The 20,723-nt window shown below is 35.5% G+C and overlaps 1 protein-coding gene across 6 annotated transcripts in view; it reads right to left on the reverse strand.

The window, feature by feature from the left end:
* Positions 1-6,646: 6,646 nt before the first annotated feature.
* Positions 6,647-20,723, reverse strand: part of MTF2 (metal response element binding transcription factor 2) — a 79,092-nt gene continuing 65,015 nt past the window's right edge. For all 6 annotated transcript variants that reach the window (XM_040232295.1, XM_040232294.1, XM_040232297.1 and 3 more), the window contains 5 exons: positions 19,760-19,930; positions 15,490-15,595; positions 15,318-15,370; positions 15,101-15,205; positions 6,647-13,798 (listed from right to left, as the gene is read on the reverse strand). In XM_040232295.1, the coding sequence (XP_040088229.1) occupies positions 13,441-13,798; positions 15,101-15,205; positions 15,318-15,370; positions 15,490-15,595; positions 19,760-19,930 (793 nt within the window). In that variant the 3' untranslated portion in view covers positions 6,647-13,440. The remainder of the gene's footprint in view (positions 13,799-15,100; positions 15,206-15,317; positions 15,371-15,489; positions 15,596-19,759; positions 19,931-20,723) is intronic.

Below are 20,723 nucleotides of genomic sequence, written 5' to 3' on the forward strand. Positions count from 1 at the left end.
AAAGTCTGATACTGTTTCCACTGTTTCCCCATTTCCCATTAAGTGATGGGACCGGATGCCATGATCTTTGTTTTCTGAATGTTGAGCTTTAAGCCAACGTTTTCACTCTCCTCTTTCACTTTCATCAAGAGGCTTTTGAGTTCCTCTTCCCTTTCTGCCATAAGGGTGGTGTCATCTGCATATCTGAGGTTATCGATATTTCTCCTGGCAATCAAGATTCCAGCTTGTGTTTCTTCCAGCCCAGCGTTTCTCATGAGGTACTCTGCATAGAAATTAAATATGCAGGGTGACAATATACAGCCGTGATGTGCTCCTTTTCCTATTTGGAACCAGTCTGTTGTTTCATGTCCAGTTCTAACTGTTGCTTCCTGACCTGCATACAGATTTCTCAAAAGGCAGGTCAGGTGGTCTGGTATTCCCCATCTCTTTCCGAATTTTCCAGTTTATTGTGATCCACACAGTCAAAGGCTTTGGCATAGTCAATAAAGCAGAAATTGATGTTTTTCTGGAACTCTTGCTTTTTCGATGATCCAGCGGATTTGGCAATTTGATCTCTGGTTCCTCTACCTTTTCTAAAACCAGCTTGAACGTCAGGGAGTTCACAGTTCACGTATTGCTGAAGCCTGGCTTGGAGAATTTTGAGCATTACTTTACTAGCATGTGAGATGAGTGCAATTTTACCTCTTATCAATTCCCTCTAATTCATCCTACATCCCAGTGCCAAAATAATTGTAAAATATACTTTAGAACCACATTCCCATCAGAATCCAGATAATTTCCAGCCTAAACTATGCCACACACTGACCAAACTCTGCTATCCTCTTCTACGTGCATTTAAAGCTTTTGTTTATTCTGCCTGCACTGCAGAATGCCTTAGTGTGTTCCCTTCTCTACAGATCCAGATTATTCATGCTCCAGTTTAAATTCCTTTATGAAGTCTTTCCTAATAATCTTTCCCCAAATGTACTCCTCACCCAGGCCCCAGGTGAAAGTAATCCCTCTTTCTCTCTCTCCTTAAATGCTCTTGCCATTCCTGACACTTGTAAACATACACATTCTAAGCTTCCCAGTAAGAGGAGGAGGTAACTTTACCTACTTCACATTTTTCTCCTGGTAGTGTCTTAGAACAAATTTCCTCTTCTTGGGCTCTAAAATCACTGAGGATGGTGACTGTAGCTATGAAATCAGAAGACGTTTTGCTTTTTAGTAGGAAAGCGATGACAAACCTAGACAGTGTGTTGAAAAGCAGAGACATTACTTTGCCAACAAGGTCTGTATAGTCAAGTCTATGGTCTTCACAATGGTCAAGAATGGTTATGAGCCAGACCATAAAGTAGGCGGAGCATCGAAGAATTGATGCTTTCGAACTGTGGTGCTGCAGAAGACTCCTCTGAGAGTCCTTTGAACAGCAAGATCATCAAACCAGTCAATCTTAAGAGAAATCAATCCTGAATACTTGTTGGAAGGACTGATGCTGAAGCTGAAACTCCAGTATTTTGATCATCTGATGAGAGCAGCTGACTCAGAAAAGTTCCTGATGCTGGTAAAGACTGAAGGCAGGAGAAGAGGGCGTCAGAGGATGATGAGATGGCTGGATAGCATCACCAATGCAATGGACATGAACTTGGGCAAACTTCAGAAGATGGTGAAGGACAGAGAGGCCTGGCATGCTGCAGTCCATGGGGTTGCAAAGAGGCAGACGCGACTGGGCAACTGAACAACAATAAGTATCTTGGAAAATATTAGGCACTCAAATATTGAGATGTTCATTCTCAACTCCAGGCCTATTCTGACCCTGCTCCCTCATTTTGAACTTGGCTTTTCTCTCCCAAAGCCTCTATTTAATTCATCCTTTAAAGTACAACCTAACAAATATTACATCCAAACTAATCTCATTTCTCCAGCAATATAGCACATATTTGGATACCTGCAGTCATATGTTGTTTCCGTATGTTGCTTAATTCTCACATTTTATATCCTAAACTCTCCAATACTGTGAAGTTGCTCAATCATGTACGACTCTTTGCAATCCCATGGACTGTAGCTTACCAGGCTCCTCTGTCCATGGAATTTTCTAGGGAAGAGTACTGAGTGGCTTGCAATTTCCTTTGCCAGGGGATCTTCCCAAGCCAGGGATCAAACCCGGGACTCCCACATTGCAGGCAGAGGCTTTACCCTCTAAGCCACCAGGGAAGCCCAAACGAAGCTTTACCCAAACAGGGACATGAACCCTGAGTCCAATACTGTACCATTCTCTAAAGTATGCCCACTGAACTCTCACCTCCCCTACCAAAAATCTCCTTGAATTTATTTATGCTGTTTCTTATCCTACTGTATTTTGGCCTATCAAAATCCTATCATTCTTGGGATAGACTGGGAGTCTGGGATTAGCAGATGCAAACTATCATATTTATATAATGGATAAACAAGGTTCTACTATATACTATATTTGATATCCTATAATGAACAATAATGGAGAATATGAAAAAGAATATGTATAACCAAATCACTTTACAATACAGAAGAAATTAACACACTGGAAATATACTTAAACAATTTTTTAAAGTCCTATCATCCTTTAAGCCAAACTCAAATGGAAGTCCATTCAGTAAGTCCTTCCTAAATGCTTCTTAGATTTGTTCTAAGTTCTTACGGAACTCTGTACCAATATTCCATAGTACCTAATGTATTTCAACGCTAGTTTTATTTATATCTGTGCCCTCCATAATTTAAGAATTCAGAGCAGGACTCCTAATATTTCATTTTTCTCTTAATAACCTAATTCCTGCATTTAAATAAACAATAATACAAAATGGCTTGAAAAACCATTTTCAAGAACTGGGAGTACAAAAAACATCCTGTAATAATACTGTAAAAGTCCTATAATAAACCTTTGAATTGAGTCCCGGCAGAAGACAGAAGCCCTAACTTCAAGTGCCTGTGTGAAGTGAATGTGAACTTATTTGGAAACATGGCTTTGCAGATGTAATTAAGTATCTTGATGTTAAGTTTTGTTTCATGAAGTTAGTTTCACTACAATGTAAATCTTTATCTTCTGAATGGTGAAGGTGCAAATTTTCTATGTAACTTAATATCAGGAATAGGTCAATATTTTTACTATTTAGAAAATTTAACCCAGCAGTACCCTTTAACCTTTGTATCATGCTTGAAGTTATCCAACTTTTGCTTTTCTCACTGTGCTTAAAGTAACACTAAAATAAGTTCAATGATCCTAAACCACAACCAAATTCCTCAAATTAAAAATATAAATAATTGCATAATCTGTTAATCTGTTTACCTACTGTTGTTGTTGTCAGTCACTCAGTCGTGTCCAACTCTTTGTGACCCCATAGTCTGCAACATGTCAGGCTTTCTCGTCCTTCACTATCTCCTGGAGTTTGCTCAAACTCATGTCCACTGAGGCAGTGATACCATCCAACCATCTCATCTTCTGTCACCCACATCTCCTCCTGCCCTCAATCCTTCCCAGCATCAGTGTCTTTTCCAGTGAGTAAGCTCTTTGCATCAGGTGGCCAAAGTACTGGAGTTTCAGCTTCAACATCAGTCCTCTCAGTGAAATTTCAGGGTTGACTTCCTTTACTATTGACTGATTTGCAAACTTTGCAGTTCAAAGGACTCTCAAGAGTCTTCAACACCACAGTTCCAAAGCATCAATTCTTTGGCAATCAGCCTTCTTCATGGTCTATACGGACTTTGTAGGCAAAGTGATTGTCTCTGCTTTTTAATATGCTATCCAGGCCTGTCATAGCTTTTCATCCCAGGAGCAAGGGTCTTAATTTCATTGCTGTAGTCACTGTCCACAGTGACTTTGGAGACCAAGAAAATACAGTCAGTCACTGTTTCCATTTTTTCTCCATCTATCTGCCATGAAGTGATTGGACTGGATGCTATGACCTTAGTTTTTGGAATGTTGAGTTTTAAGCCAGCTTTTTCACTCTCCTCTTTCACTTTCATCAAGAGGCTCTTTAGTTCCTCTTTGCTTTCGGCCGTAAGGGTGATGTCATCTGCATCTCTGAGCTTATTGATATTTCTCCTGGCAATCTTGATTCCAGCTTGTACTTCATCTAATCTGGCATTCTGCATGATGTATGTACTCTGCTTTTAAGTTAAATAAGCAGGGTGTCAACATACAGCCTTGACATATTCCTTTCCCAATATAACCAGTCTGTTGTTCCATGTCCTGTTCTAACTGTTGCTTATTAGACATGCATTCAGGTTTCTCAGGAGACAGGTAAGGTGGTCTGGTACTCCCATCTCTTTAAGAATTTTCCACAGTTTGTTATGATCCACACAAAGGCTTTAGCATAGTCAATGAAACAGAAGTAGACGTTTTTCAGGAATTCCCTTGCTTTTTCTATGATCCAACCGATGTTGGCAATTTTACCTCGGTTTCCTCTGCCTTTTCTAAATCCAGCTTGTACATCTGGCAAGTTCTCAGTTCATGTACTGTTGAAGCCTAGCTTGAAGGATTTTGAGCATTCCCTTGCTGGCACGGAAAAGCGCAATTGTGGAGTAGTCTGAACATTCTTTGGCATTCCCTTTCTTTGGTATTGGAATGGAAACTGACCTTTTCTAGTCCTGTGGCCACTGCTGAGTTTCTGAATTTGCTGGCATACTGAGTGCAGCACTTTCACAGCATCATCTTTTAGGATTTGAAATGGCTCAGGAGGAATTCCACCACATCCACTAGCTTTGTTCATAGTAATGCTTCCTAAAGCTCACTTGACTTCACACTCCAGGATGTCTGGCTCTAGGTAAGTGATCACACCATTGTGGTTATCCAGGTCATTAAGACCTTTTTTGTACAGTTCTGTGTATTCTTGCCACCTCTTAGTATCTTCTGCTTCTGTTAGGTACATACTGCTTCTGTCCATTGCACTCATCTTTGCATGAAATGTTCCCTTGGTATCTCTAATTTCTCTCTAGTCTTTCCCATTCTATTGTCTTCCTCTATTTCTTTGCATTGTTCATTTAAGAAGGCCTTAACTCTCCTTGCTATTCTTTGGAACTCTGCATTCAGATGGGTTTATCTTTCCTTTTCTCCTTTGCATTTTGCTTCTCTTCTCTCAGCTATTTGTAGGGCCTCAGGCAACCATTTTGCCTTTTTGCATTTTTTCTTCTTGGGCATGGTTTTGATCACTGCTTCCTATATAGTGTTACAAACCTCTGTTCCATAGTTCTTCACTCAGTCAGATCTAACTCCCTTGAATCTCTTTTTCACTTCCACTGTATAATCATAAGCGATCTGATTTAGGTCCTACCTGAATGGCCTAGTGGTTTTTCTCTATTTTCTTCCATTTCAGTCTAAATTTTGCAATAAGGAGTTCATGTCCTGAGCCACAGTCAACTCCCAGTCTTGTTTCTGCTGACTGTATAGAGCTTCTCCACCTGTGGCTGCAAAGAAGATAATCAATCTGACTTTGGTATTGACCATCTGGTGATGTCAATGTGTAGAGTCGCCTCTTGTGTTGTTGGAAAAGAACGTTTGCTATGATCAGCACATTCTCTTGGCAAAACTGTTAGTCTCTGCCCTGATGCATTCTGTACTCCAAGGCCAAACCTGCCTATTACTCCAGGTATCTCTTGACTTCCCTATGGCAGTGGCATTTTCAATTAGCAGATAAAATTTTATTATAGCAAAGCTTAACAGTAGACACAGTTTCTCTAGAAAGGAACCCCAAATAAATGCAAATTAAAATTTAAAACATCAGTCTTTAAGTACTACTTTTAAGTAAAAACCTATTTTTAAAACATTTTCAAATTTTAAAAACTTATTTAAAAAATTTTCAAAAACTCAAGAGTTTAACCCTACTGAGACATATTAAATTATACCTTCCACATAAAGACAATAAAGAGCATAGGTAATTTATTTTACACTTTTTCCTGACTTATTTAGCCAATATAATAAACCAAATTTAGCTGATATACAATTACATGAATTTGGTAAAACTATTTCATTAGAAATTATGATCCCCTGAAGCTTGGCATTTTGTTCAATTGCAATCACATAATTTTAGCACTTAAGGTACTAAAAAGTTAAATTACTACTATTCAATTCTTATATTCATTTAATAACCTGTAAACTCAAGAAAATTAATATGGAATTACTGCTCTGACTGAAATACTACCTCCTGTCTATTCCTTTAGACTACTTTTATGACTATTGAATATATGCATGGAGTAACACCATGTCAATTTGCTATTCTCTAAAATAACTTTGTTATTATATGACAAGTGCAAACTGGACAAAACCTTATTTATCTTTCCCATAATGCAATGGGATTCCCTGGTGACTCATGGATTCAATCCCTGGGTCAGGAGGATCTCCTGGAAAAGGGAATGGCAACCCACTCCAGTATTCTTGCCTGGAGAATTCCAGGGACAGAGGAGGCTGGCAGGCTACATATAGTACATGGGGCACACAGTCATAGTCAGATATGACTGAATAACTAACACTTTCACTTTTTCATAATGCACACACAGCATGAGCCAATGCTGAACACCTTTTTGGAAAGGAAAAGTCTATTGAATTCACCTAGTTTTATGGAGGAAAGGTTTTGAATCCTGCCACCCTTTATCACCAAATCTCTTCCAGTAAAGAGTTTATCTCTAACAAGCCCACTGATTTTTTTTTTTTGCTACGCAGTTTTTACTATCTTAGGATTGATTAGAGAGCCACAAAAGAATCACCTACTTTGGCTTATATTATAGTCTTATCTCACTTATCCAGAAGTCAAGATTTCAAAAAATATCAACCACTCATGTATTATAAAATGGGAAGCATAAAAAATTAAAAAACAAAACAAAACTTGTTTATTACTCAAGACAAGGATGTCAACTGAAAAAGAGTGCACAACCTAAAGGCTGAGAATTGTTTTATTCAATGGACTTACTGAGGACTTAAGAAAGAAATACAGCCTCTCAAATCAAGGGACTGTTGTAAGTCAGATAACAAAAACAAGGAAATGGAATAGGACTAAGATGGGAAGACTTCATGTCAAGAACAATGACACTTTCTTAGTCTTAAACAGAAAAAGACATGATAAAATGTCTCTCTTCTCATCATAGATCAAAGTTATTTTCATTTCTTTGGCATTTCCTCTTTATTCTGAACCTGCTTTGCACCTTCAAGAGACACATGCAAAATGCAAGACTGTAATGTATAAGTAAGCAATTACATTTTTGCATCAGAAAAATGGATCCAATCTGTATAACCAATGTCTAAATTTCTTTCAAAAAATGCATTTTCTGCAGTGAAAAGCTAGGAAATAGAAAATTAGAAATTCAGTCTTTATGGTAGTTGCTGGCACTGCCTTAGCTAAATAGGATTCTATGGCTTTTATTGTAAAACTATTTTGCCAACCAGTAAGTCTTCTCAATCAAGGCTTTAAATTCCTAGATGAAGAGACAGAGCCTTCTATAATACAAGATGGAATACAGAATGTTGAAGAAATTTTTCCAACTCTTAAGTACCTGCAAATGAAAGATATTTATTTTCTACATTCAACTATTCAAAGACAGTTGAAAACCTATCTTATGTGTTTGATAACAAAATCTAATGCAATTTATGATCATAAACATTTTGATCAATAAAATGTCAAATAGGAAAAAACAAAAAAAAGTCTTGTTTTGAGTAATGAACAGTATAAAAAAGCATTTAGCATTTACTCTTTCTCAAAGGAATCAGTCTTGATTCATTACTCAGGAATCTAGAGCCTCCTGGGCAGTCCAGTGGTTAAGGCTTCGCTTTCCAATGCAAAGTGTGGATTCAATCCCTGGTCAGGGATCTAAGATCCCAGGCTGCCAAAATGCAAAACATAAAACAGAAGCAGTTGTAACAAATTCAATAGACATTTTAAAAAATGGTCTACATCAAAAGAAATCTCTAAAAACAATCAGAACTGTGGGTAGAAAAAGGTTTAAATTTTGACTGAAGTGGTTATCTATTTGTTCCGGAAAACCTCATTAAAGTTCTTCCCAGTCTACTGTAAATTAGTAATGTTTAGAAGCTAGAGAAACAAATAGGAAGAAAGCTGCTCAATACACTGTGAATAAATATGGATTATTAACTTGGGGACTAACACAAAAGATATGTGAAAAGTAGACAAATGTAAGAGCATCACGCAGCCTAAGTGATTAAGGACTAGAGTCCCCTACCCACATCCAGATCCCTGAAAGTACCACCATATTACAGCAACATAAAATAAATCAATGTTCACAATTTCTCAGTAACTAGGAAAAAGTTAGCATGCTAAGAATGGTGTTATTAGAAATATGAAGCACTTAATAACTAGAAAAATCTTCAATGAAGTGGCATTTTTAAACATTTATGGTCTTCAAGAGTTTAAAGTTGCTTAAAGAGTAAACTATGGTTTATAAAGAAGTATCAATTATGACATAATTTTTCATTGGATAACTTGTATCTAGAGGTAAGAAAAACACAGAAAGTCACTATGTGGTTATACAAAATTATAATACCAAAAGCAGGGGAAAAAAAAAAAATCAATGGAACTTACAGATATGCTTTGGGGTTCTAGAAGAGATTTGGCAATATAGGGAAACACAGCTGGAACCAAAAGTGTGCCTCAATCTTTCATGAATCAGTAGGCATTCCCTGTCAAAACTGTCTCTAAAAAGCTTCATCTGCTTAAACTTTCATGGTCTCCTCAAGAAGTTTAACTTCAGATGCATCTAAGCAAGCTTCACATGATTTCAAAGGGTATCCAAATTCTCACAAAATCTTTTGTCTCAATTCTGTACAGGAAAATTTTCCTTACATTCCACTAGTTCTGTATAGAAAATTCTAATCCCCTCACCAAGCATGTACAATACTATTAATACTGGATACTCCTATTATAGTTTCATTACAAATAACTTTCAATGTTATTTACTTCTGTAAATTGATTCTAAATTTACATGTGCCATTTTTATAAACACATAACAATAGCAATATAGTTAAATATTTTAAAATTATTCAAAGGTGGTATTTCTCAGGAAAAGTAAAACATTAGAAAAACTTAATTTCTTTAAAAAAAAACTGTTTTTGGTGAGCTTATTTTGAATGTTTGCTTAATATGAAAAAATTACTTTGAACTAGCTGCTAGGTATTCCATTCATTCATTTGACATTCATTCTACATTCAATATTTTTTCTTTTCTGCACCTAACAGAGTTAATGATGGGTTAAATAAACTTGAGCTTTACTTTTATTTAATTCTCCAAGTCCAAGTCACATACAAGTACTTAGGATCAAACATAAATGAAACCCACAAAAGAGTCAGTGGAAGCCAATGGGCATATGTAGACCCTCCTCTCACTAAGTGAGTTCAAGACTAAACAAAGTTCTCTGGAATACAGCTATACATTTGCCAGCACTGATCTTAAAATTATCTTGTATATGTTCCATGACTTCGATGTCAGTGCTGCTCTTGTGATAGTCAAGAAAACTCAAAAGTAAATAAAAAGGAATAAGATTTCTGTCACATAGAGTTTTGAGTTCTGGAGGGCTAAAAATCATTAAGATTTTTTTGGCTCCTCTAACCCTACTCCTAAACCCCATTTGTGTGGCAAAAATATTCCCCCCTAACTGGGAAAGCAGGTCATAAGATAGAAGGGAAAAAAGGACTGAATACCTTTCATTAAATATAAGGAACAGAAATTAGTAATTTTAAAACAGGACATAGTTTTGCTTTATGCAATGAGTACATAAAGATTTCTGTTAGTGTTAGGGTAGAAATAATTTTTGGGCTATTTGATTGAGTTTTTATTAGGTATTATCAAGTTTTATCATCTATGAAAGTTTTATTTATTTTATCATCTATGAAGGTTTTGTTCATTTGTTGGCTTGCTTAAATCCAGTGGAAAATTTTCTTGAATGAGAAATCATATTCCTTGAAGATACTGCAAAAGTGAGGAGCTACTACTAAGCATCCAAGCATCATCTCCGACAAAGAGAAACTACATGGGTAAAAAGCAGAGTGTGATATTGCTCGTGGTCCAATGGTTAATACTCTGCTCTCCCAATGTAGGGGGTACCCGTTTGATCACTAATCGGGGAACTAAGATCCAACATGCCACAGGCCAAAAGAAGGAAAAAAAAGGCAGAAAGAGATTTTATTGAGTAAAAGTGAGGCAAGGCGAGAAATAAAGAATGAACTGCTTAATTTGCCTTCTTCTAACTATAAATATAAATACAGTATTACATTTTGATCCATTTACTGCTCTAAGATATTTTGACATTATGACTTAGAAGTTACTTGCTCCTATCTATCTGTTATTCAGAAAGCCAATCAGTTTGCTTTCACAGTTCCTCCCATCTTCAAATCTGTATCAGACAGATATCAAGTTTCTTACCTGCTACTAATTATAAACAAATTCCATGATAAAACTCTCACTTTACATTTAACTATCAAATTTTTATTCCCCTGAGGAAAGAACATGACTGGTCAACTGCCAAAGAAGAAACTGAAGGAGACTTCTGGAAGTATATTCATAAAGGTAGTCCAACGTAGCACAGACATCTCCTTTGCCATTATATTCTCATTCAAACAACCCTAGAACTGGAGTACAAGTTTGCTATAACTATACAAATCAGATTAGGTTCCAAGCAAAACTTTATAATACCTAATAAAAACTCAATCAAATAGCCCCAAAATTATTTCTACCCTAACACTAACAGAAATCTTAATATATACACAATAGAAACTAAACATACCTTGCAAATAAAACAAGAAGAAATACCCTCAAACTTATCAGTGAACATTCACTTCTATTAAACATTCAGTAACAAAATAAATCCAACAAGATAAGATCTGACTTCATCACTCTTACATTAGAACTGACAGAATAACTCTGATAGCTTATATTCTGTTTGATCACCTAAAGGCCTTAGAATCCATATTTATTCATGACTATCAGGGTATTTATAAAATATATTTGAGTAAAAATGAATAAGGTATACTATTTTTACATCTTTTCTTTCTGTAGCCTGGGGCAAAGCTTTTCAGGAAAAAGAAAAAAAGAAATCCTTTTATGTAAACCCTAACACCTTCTATATAGGGAAGAAGAAAACGGTTGAAAAGTTGAATTTTTTTGAAGTTTGGCAACAGGGAGATACCTTGCCTTTCAAGTATAAAGTGTACCATCTGGCTAAACATAATTTATTTCTTCAGAGGATCATATAAGATGAGCATGAAGTAATTATTAATATTTATTGGGAGGACAAGAGGAAAATGAAAGTAAAGTTTTATAAAGATTAACTTAAGTGAACATATTTACAACAGAACTAGAAACTCTAGCTCCCTGGCTAGATAAAAGCAGCCATCTACTGCACTAGTGTGTATTTTCAGCAAAATACAGAAGCAAAACTCATTAGCTCTTTAAAAAATACACACATTTAATGTTCGTCTGTTTTAATTCTAAGTAAAGCAATTCCAAAAATACAAACTGAACATCAGAGCCATGTGAACCACCATGATAAAATAAAACAGACATTCACAATAATTACGTCTAAAGACAGTTCAGCTTAATAAATCATCTTCCAAGTATGCTAAAGAAAGAATTACTAAAAATACTGCTGGTGTTCAGTTAGAATTAAAGGACTTTGGGGAAAATGAAATAATATGATACAGGTGGAGTGAATAAGGTTACACGGGATTTACATTTTCCATTACCCCTAGATATAAACAAACATTCAAAATCAACACAAACTCTTGTGTGTTATTCAAAATATTGCAGCTGCAGGAAAGGCAACTTTAAATTAATAGCTAGGGGAAAATCAAGTTTTGGTGGAGGTAAACAGAAGTGACAGTTCTTAATTTGCACTTTTGTAAAGCTCATTTATACCTGGCCAACCAGGAACCAAATGCAGGACTACAAAGTTCTCTGCTTCTTTTGGCTATAATGTGACAAGAAAAGGTCATCTTTTGAAGATGTTTAAAGAAATAAAGCAACTTTCTTATAAACAGTCAAATAATCAATCAATGGAATAAATAAGCACTAACCCACATTTTTAACCACTCTGTAATCACTACACTTTACATATTTTTCATTTTGGTGGCAAACTCTCCAATTTTTAGGCTAAAATCCATCAATCACTTTTAAGAGTAAAATGAACAGCCACCAAAATAAGAATATTCTTCTGTTTACTCTTTGGCTAAAAAAGAAAACAAATAAACAAAACAAAAAGAAACAGAAGACAACTCTAACACTGGTGATAAAAAAAACTTTTTTTTTTTTTTAAAAACACATGTAAAATAAAGTTATCAATTTAAATCTTGGTACATTTCATAAAAACAAGAGGTAATGTTGTAATAAAACAGCAGCTGCCTCGCAGGCAACACACTGTTTGTTAACCCTGTGCAATAAAATACTTTGTTCATACTACACTTATTCAACATGACTAACAGTTACTACTGACATTTCAGGAATCTTCACGGGATTCCTATAGACTTACTGTTAAAACTGAGAGACATTTACAATCATAATGTGCCATGAAAATCTGAAAACGTTACTTCTAGTAGGAGATAATGTTCATACTATTTGAATTTGTTTTAGGTACTGAACAGCTGAGTTACAAAGACTGATAATGAAAAGCATTCGAAAAAGCCCATGAACACTGTTGTTCACACCCTTCTTCAGAACACACTAAACTTGTTTGACACATTTCTCTTCATACATAGCAAGCAACAGCACCCAATAAAAGCCTGAGAAGAAATGCTGCTGTGTAAATACTGCAACTATTCCTGAAAAAAGAATTATGGGATATATACTCCAAAGCTGCCCATTCCCATAATTTGTATTGCATAGGTCACATAATCAATCACACACATATATATACACATGTGTGTATATATATGCACATGCAAAGAATATATTAAGACGACAATGAAGTCTAGTCACAGAGCAATTTACAGGCTCAATATATTTTTTACACTTTGTTTGAAAGAAAATTTCAGTATTTTACAGTCTTTTAGTAGGCATTATATACACTGCACTTCTAAAAGGTATTGAAATAAATTTTTTCCAACATTTTGGTAACAAAACAGACAATGTTTCTCCAAATACTTGTGCTATCTATCTACATGATCAGTTTGCTCTGAGAACCACTAACCACAAAAACTGACTCAATGGAATAATTAGAAAAATTATCTAACACCATGCATGGGTTTGAATCATTTTTAATATCCTATCCTAGAAACATTCTACAAATCTTAAGATTTAAAAAATTAAGTCTCTGATTTTTAAAAGATATCTTTTTATGACAATATCCGTAACAATGACAAGTACATGTTAAGGCTAGTATCATCTTATGTGATTTTTTTTAACCTTTTTAAAGATAGTAAAAGCCAGACTCCTTTAGGGTTTTGAATTGTACCTACAGAAAATGAGAGTGCAGTGAACATAATGTTCAGTCCTACAGTCAGGACGCAGTTGCTCCTTCCCATTCCACAAGATACTGCACCTTTCCATCAAGTGTCACCCGACGAGCCAATACTCGGTATTTTTCACCACATGCTATTCTACCTGCAGCACCAAAATAACTGGTAATGGAGTTTTTTAGATGATTGAGTTGTAACTCCTGATCTGCTAAGTTATTCAAAATCTCTGTGTTGAGTTCATCAAATTGGTAATCTTCTTTGCCTTCATCATCTTTTACAATTTCTGAGTTCTGAGTCTGGAGTGCTCTTCTTGGAAGACGACCCCTTCTCCTCCGTAAATGTGGTATTGCAGCAGGCCAAGATCTTCCTGTACGAGTTCTTTTTCTGGAGTCAGATAATCTACAGAACAAAAAAGGCCACAATTGTCTACCCTTGCTGACATAAAAATCAGCCAAATCAAAACAACAAATGCTATATGAAATGGATTATCACTCGCCTTCATTAAATTCAATCACCTTCTTGGGGCTGACCTTTGAAGAGCTTTTCTTCCTTAACTATGTACTATTAAGCTTAAAAGAATCAGAGGAAATTTTGATTTATGAAGCCAACAAGGCAAATTCTTACTTACCAAGAGGATTTTTAAGTCAGATCTTGTCAACATTTTTATCATTAAAAAGAAGAAAGTTCATTCATTCACTCAGTGCAAGAAATATTTAATAAGCACCTATTACATAAAAGACACCTTTACATGTGCTTTAACTGATGGCAGAACCAGTACAAAAGTTCTCTTGGTTATCAATTCTAGGCCTACTGTTAAGTAATATAATAAATTGAAATAAGCCTAAACTATACCCTTAGTATAGCTCAACATGATATTGGTCAAATTTAAATCTCTTTATCTTCTGTGTTCTCTTAAGAGATTAAGTGAAGGGACTAAACAAGACAAGCTTTGAGTTCAGAGATTAAAAGATTTTATGATATTATAAAACAAGGTCAAAATATAATATAGCCAATAAATTCTAAATCATACTGCCCAAGTTAAACCCCAGTTTTGTATTCATTTGCTAATGAACATGCCATCTTGGGCTTGTTACAAAAACCCTCTAAGTCTCAGTTTTCTTATCTACAAAATGGAAACAACTCAAAAGACTGTTTTAAAAATTAAACAACACAATGTACAAAAAAAAAAAAAGATAATGTACATAGGTTTAACAGAATGCTTGGTTGTGAAAACAAAAATTGAACAAAGGGAAGTATAAAATCTGCAAGCTCATGGCTCTGGCCCTTTTTTCTTACCTGATACATCAGACTTCAGGAAAAAGTTGCCTTTCTAAATCCTTTTTCTAATAAAAAGGTTTGTGTGCTTGATTCCAACTTATTAAAAAAAAGATTCACACTTGTATATTAAAAGTATAAAAAGGTCTCACAGAAAAGAGCACACCTATAAACACCAGGATACCTCTTCTTTGTGTACATAGCAAAATTCCTGACAAATTTGAAAATTTTAACATCTATGCTCTGAAAAGTAAAAATATTCAGATGAATATTAACAACCTAAGATATCTATATAGAGACTGCATCTCAAAAGCTGCAAGACAAACTGGTATCACTTTCAATTCTTAAAAATGTATTTAATCATCATTTTACAAAGAAAAAACTCTAGAGGAAAATTAGTTAAGAATAAGAACATAAAATATCTACCCATAATGCCTGGAAATACTAGACGAGGTAGTTTCTTTTGCACTGGAAGCACCCGTGAAATCCACATCTGAGGTATTGGATGAATGTGCAGTTCCCTCAGTTCTCCTGAGACAAAAGAATTTAAACGGTATAACAACTATATTACATAACAATAGAAATACTAATTCCCCCCCAAGAAGAAAATTCCTAGGATAGGCAAAAATAACTTTCTATTTACCCTATAGAACAAGGTAAATCCAAACTAGGATTCTCTGAAATTGACTCCTTATCCTGGAAAAGAAAAACAAAAATGTAAAGAATGGTTTCTAAAAGTAACGAAAAGAAATTAGTTTCTCAGTAATTTCAAGCAGACTTCTGCTCTGAGAACATAGACCAATATATCCTCTTACCAAAGGTGGCTCAGCAGTTTTTTGAATCATTTTTCTTGTATATGGGCCAGGTGGACGACCTACAGATTTTTTCTTTCCTTTTTTTTCTATGCCATTGCTTACTTCCCTGAAACATAAAACCATTATGTATTTAATCTCTGCAGAAAGAAAACAAAGACAATGGACAATATGTACTGTCATAACCTCTACTTATGTAGTAATTAGATTATAAAAACAAAGTTAAGCTAAATCTACAAGTTTAGTCAAGTTCACAGATAATATATTCTAATTTGAATAAATATTTCTTAAAGAGATATTTACATATGAAAGGTTTAAAGGAAAAAAGTTCTCTAATAACAATTTTGAAAAATACACATCCCCTAAAAATTTTTTACAAAACAAACAAAAAAAGTACTACTGTATTGGATGGAAGATTTCAAAACTCCTTTAAGTTCAATTATTTCATTTAAGTTGTTACTATGTAGGTACCTGGAGGATGTTTCAAGAATTTAGTACTAAATTCAGTAGTATGAATTCAGTAGTTAACCTCATGGAGCCAGGAAGTATCTATGTTAAAATTGTTCAGTCCCTATACTGTAGCTCTAGATAGAAATATCCTGTGGGTTCCTGAATGATGCTAATCAGAAAGAGGTTGGAGAATGTAAAAGAGGAATCCTTCATATTGTGCAGGGGAATCATTCAAAGGACAAAATTATAAAGTTTTAGAAAACCATTTTAGAGACATAAAGGAAAAAATCAAGCGTAAGAAGGGAAAAAAAGAAATAGGTCAAGAACACATCTAATTAACAAAAGGGAAAAATGACAAATAGCAATATGCAGAACATCTATTTCATTTAATCGGTAAACATCTCCATATAAAGGGAATACTATAATATAAAAATGTTCCCTGTACTAAGGGGTTTGAGATCTTCCCTGGTAGCTTAGCTGGTAAAGAATCTACCTGCAATGCAGGAGACCCCTGTTCCTGGGTCAGAAAGATGCTGTGGCGAAGGGATAGGCTACCCACTCCAGGATCCCTGGGTTTCCTTGGTGGTTCAGATAGTAAAGAATGTGCCTGCAATGTGGGAGACCTGGGTTCCATCCCTAAGGTGGGAAGATCCCCTGCAAAAGGCAACAGCTAACCACTCCAGTATTCTGGCCCAGAGAATTCGATGGACAGAGGAGCCTGACAGGGGCTATAGTCCATGGGGTCACAAAGAGTAGGACATGATTAAGTAAGTGACTTTCACACACACTACAGATAGAAGACAATAAACATGTATGCAAGCAGAATAATAAAATGGGTTAAGTGCTACAATAACATTATCCAGGAAAAACTGAATTAAAAAACAAGGTAAAGGAACAGATTTATATCATACGCTAGAAAGAGGTGAATGGAGAAAACAAGAAATGAATATCCCTCCTCACCAAACTGGTTTGGGGAAATAAAGGTGGAAGGAAGTATGAGGAAAGAGAAAGTAGAGAAGTAGAGGAAGAAAGTGTAACTAGAACTATAATCCAAAATCTTATCCAAGGATAAGATGGGTGGGGTGTACATTTATTTTTTTGGCAGGATGATCAACATAACATTTACAAAGGACCCCTGGACTAAAGAAAGTACCCTTTAGTCCAATTCATACATAGGGCCCAGAATGAACTGAGAATGCCTTTAGAGAAAGCTGAACCATTATCTGGTCACATCAAATGAAAATCTGGTAACTACCACAGACAGAATGTCCTATCAAAATCAAAATAGGAACAAGAAAGATTGTGGAAATCTTTTTTCTAATTTATAATATAAGCAATTGCTAGAAAAAGATTAATAATAAAAATCTGAAAGTAACAGGAATAGTATTATTCTCCTTCATAAAAAAAAACCCTTAAAGTACTACTACTTTATTACTAACTCAAATGGATACACAGCACTGACAACCCTCTGTAATTATTTTTTTCTTATTCGCCAAGATGATTAACTCATACCTTACATATTGGCTCCTTAAATTTCTCTCTCAGCTATCTTTGCCTCATCATTTCATTGAGAAAACAGAAGCTACTAGGCAATAACTTCAGTCATCACAGAATTAGCATTTGTACTCCACTGGAGTGGCAATCCACTCCAGTACTATTGCCTGGAAAATCCCAGGGACAGAGGAGCCTGGTAGGCTACATGTAGTCCATGGGGTCACAAAGAGTCAGACACGACTGAGCGACTTCACTTCACTTCACTTCTTTTTTCTCTCCACTTCAACAGAAAGACGTTAAGTCCTGCTTTAGAAGGTCAATCCCATATTTAGATTCCCACATCCTGTCCCTTATGACTTCTCAAAGACTTTACAATATCTTCAGTTACCTCTCCTTCTTCTGTACCATTCTCCTCCACTGACATACAGAAACAGGTTACAATTGTCTTATATCTATTTTTAAAAAACCATCACTTGATTCAGCTTCCATTTCACTTGTCTACTTCCCTCCCTAAACAGTACAGTGAAACTACTTCCGAGAGTTGACAACACATACCCTTCCCACTTTCTTCATTCTCTTTCAAAATTCTTAAAAAGTATTTCCTTTTTTTCCCTTTTCTTGTACTACTGTCATCATCATTATTTTGAATCTTCCCATGTCCCTAATTGTAGAAAAAGACCAGTTTTGACAGTACGTTGAGCAGTGCTGGATTTGATCATATTGTCCCACTTCCATCTGACTTTTACCTTTAACACTCAAGAAAAATAGTTTTTGTCAAAATCACTAACAACAAAATGTTATCTAATCCAATAAACATTTTTCTCTCATCTTAACCTGCCTCTCAGCAACATTCAGTACTGTTTAACAGACCCATATCTTTCTCAAACACTCTCCTTCACTTGGTTTTCATGACATCAAACTTTCCTGGTTTCCTCCTATTTCAATGATCGTTTTCTAGTCATCTCCTACATTTATTTCACTTCTTCCAATCTCTAAATAATACCAGGACATTATTCTGGGCCACATTCTCTTCTTTTCTCTCTCTAGGTAATATCATCCATTCTCATGGTTTTATAAATCAACTTCAAAATTTATTATCATGTGTCCTGAGCTCCTGACTGAACACACCCAATTGCCTGTATCTAACATCATTATCCCTTAGATATTCCTCATAAGAATCTTGAACTAAATGAGTCTAAAATGGAAGAATGCTTTATTCACGTCATCAAAATCTATTCTTCCAGTTCTTGGTACAGACATAACCACCCACTAGTTGCTCAAACAAGATATCTGGGCATGGTATAACTTTATCTTGCCCTTCCTTTAAAATTTTAATTCATTAGCAAAGCCAACAAATTATGCCTCCAGTGGAGATCTTGAATCTATTTTCTCTCTACTTGACTGCTATCACCTACAACTGCACAAGCTACCATTCTCTCTCACCTAGAAAACTGGAAGTCTTCATTTTTTCTTGTTTCTACTCTTACTTCTATAGATTTGTTTTCCAAACAGATCCAAAGAAGTATTTTAAAAGATAATTCAGTGTACATACATCTTTAAATAGCTTCCCATTATTCTGAGAAAACAACCGAAACTCCTTATGAGGTCTACAAAACACATGACCAAGCCCCACCCAACCTTTCCAGTACCCAATACTACTCTCTCCAGCCCTTGTTCACACCTTAGTAGCCTTCTGAAAGTTCCTAGAACATGCCTCATAGCTTCACACTTGTTATTTCTGCTACCTGAAGTATTCTTCCCTTTATTCTTCACATTGTTAGGTCATTCTCATTCTTTAAAGTTTCAGCTTCAATATTATCATAAACAAGCCTTCTTAAGCCTCTTTCTTAAAGTAGACCCCTATATCTCTATCCATCTCAGTACAGTCTAAATCTGTTTGCTATTTCCTAAATGGTATTAACCTGATCTATAATTATTTTGTTTACCACCTTTCTTCTCCATTATAATATAAACCCCACCAGGGCAGAAAGAAGGTCTTATTTATTATATCTCCAGCACTTAGACAGTAAGGTGCTTGATACATACAATGAATGAACAAATGAATGAGAAATGAACAAACAAATGAATAGATACCTATGCTGAACAAAATCAATAGGGCCTATTCCTGGAAAGCCTTAGATCTATAGTAGATAAATAAACATCTAGCATTAACTCTTTGTACCTTGTTCAAGCGAGAAATTTTAAATAGGATAACAAATCAGGGTCACTGCCACTTGTACTTTCAAATATACTAATGAGGCTTAAGTAACACACATTTTTAGTTACAAATGAGCTAAAGAGAAAAACCAACCCACAGATCAACTTTTACCTTGATTCAGATATAGGTTTGGATGCCTTTCTGCCTTTAATTTTAAATTCATGGGAGGTTCCTTCAGGTTCTTTCTCTGCTTTGAAAGCCACATTTGGTGGCACAGGAGGAACACGAATTCGCAACCCAAACAAATGCTTCTTCTTCTTTATTTCTTTCCCAGACATAAACCTAAATTTAAAAAACAATTAACTAAAAATTTAAAAACTGAACACATATACATGGAAGACCCTGAGTCGTAAAACACATGAAAGTCTACCCAATACTACCCCCTTGCTTTTGTTTTTTCCCTTTGCTTTATTGGGTTCTTATCTGCCCCAGAGCCAGTCCACAGTAGGATATGACAGGGGAGCAGGAGAGAGGAATAGTATTAGAAGGAAGAACACATGTCCACTTTTCTTTTTAAAATGTAACATCTAACTTTTTAAACAAAGAAGAGTAGAGAGTGGTGTCTCTTTTAGTCTCAATGTGCTTTTCCACATTTTCAGTCTTATCTGTTACAAACACCTCAAAAAAGGTTTAGGGAAAAAAGAATTCTATTTCAGAGTGAATAGGTGAGGAGAGAAACCCTGGCCAGAAATAGGTAAGAGCACTGGAAAAAAGTACATCAATCCTAGAGGCCCAGAAAATAAAAGGAGTGTCTAGCATGTCAGATCTGGAATTGGAAATAACCTGGAGCAGAGGTGACATTTCTTGTGGGCTTGGGTTTCTGAAATATATGTTCCTTAATCGTTTCCCAAAGTCCTTAGAGTCCTTATTCTAAAATAACCTCTTAGCTCTACTAGAGCATGCCTGGCCTAATAACCACTACCAAGTGCTTGGACTGCCATTCACCTTTTATATAAGTGTGAGAAACAGGAGCTCCCATTTCTACCATAGTAGGAACAAAGGTTATTTCTAGCACACTAAATTGGGATTTCAGAATTCATTGTCCTATAAAGTATTTTTACCAGCACAGTAACTG

This window comes from Oryx dammah, unplaced genomic scaffold (assembly GCF_014754425.2).
Source record: "Oryx dammah isolate SB20612 unplaced genomic scaffold, SCBI_Odam_1.1 HiC_scaffold_28, whole genome shotgun sequence".
Classification (NCBI taxonomy): Eukaryota; Metazoa; Chordata; class Mammalia; order Artiodactyla; family Bovidae; genus Oryx; species Oryx dammah.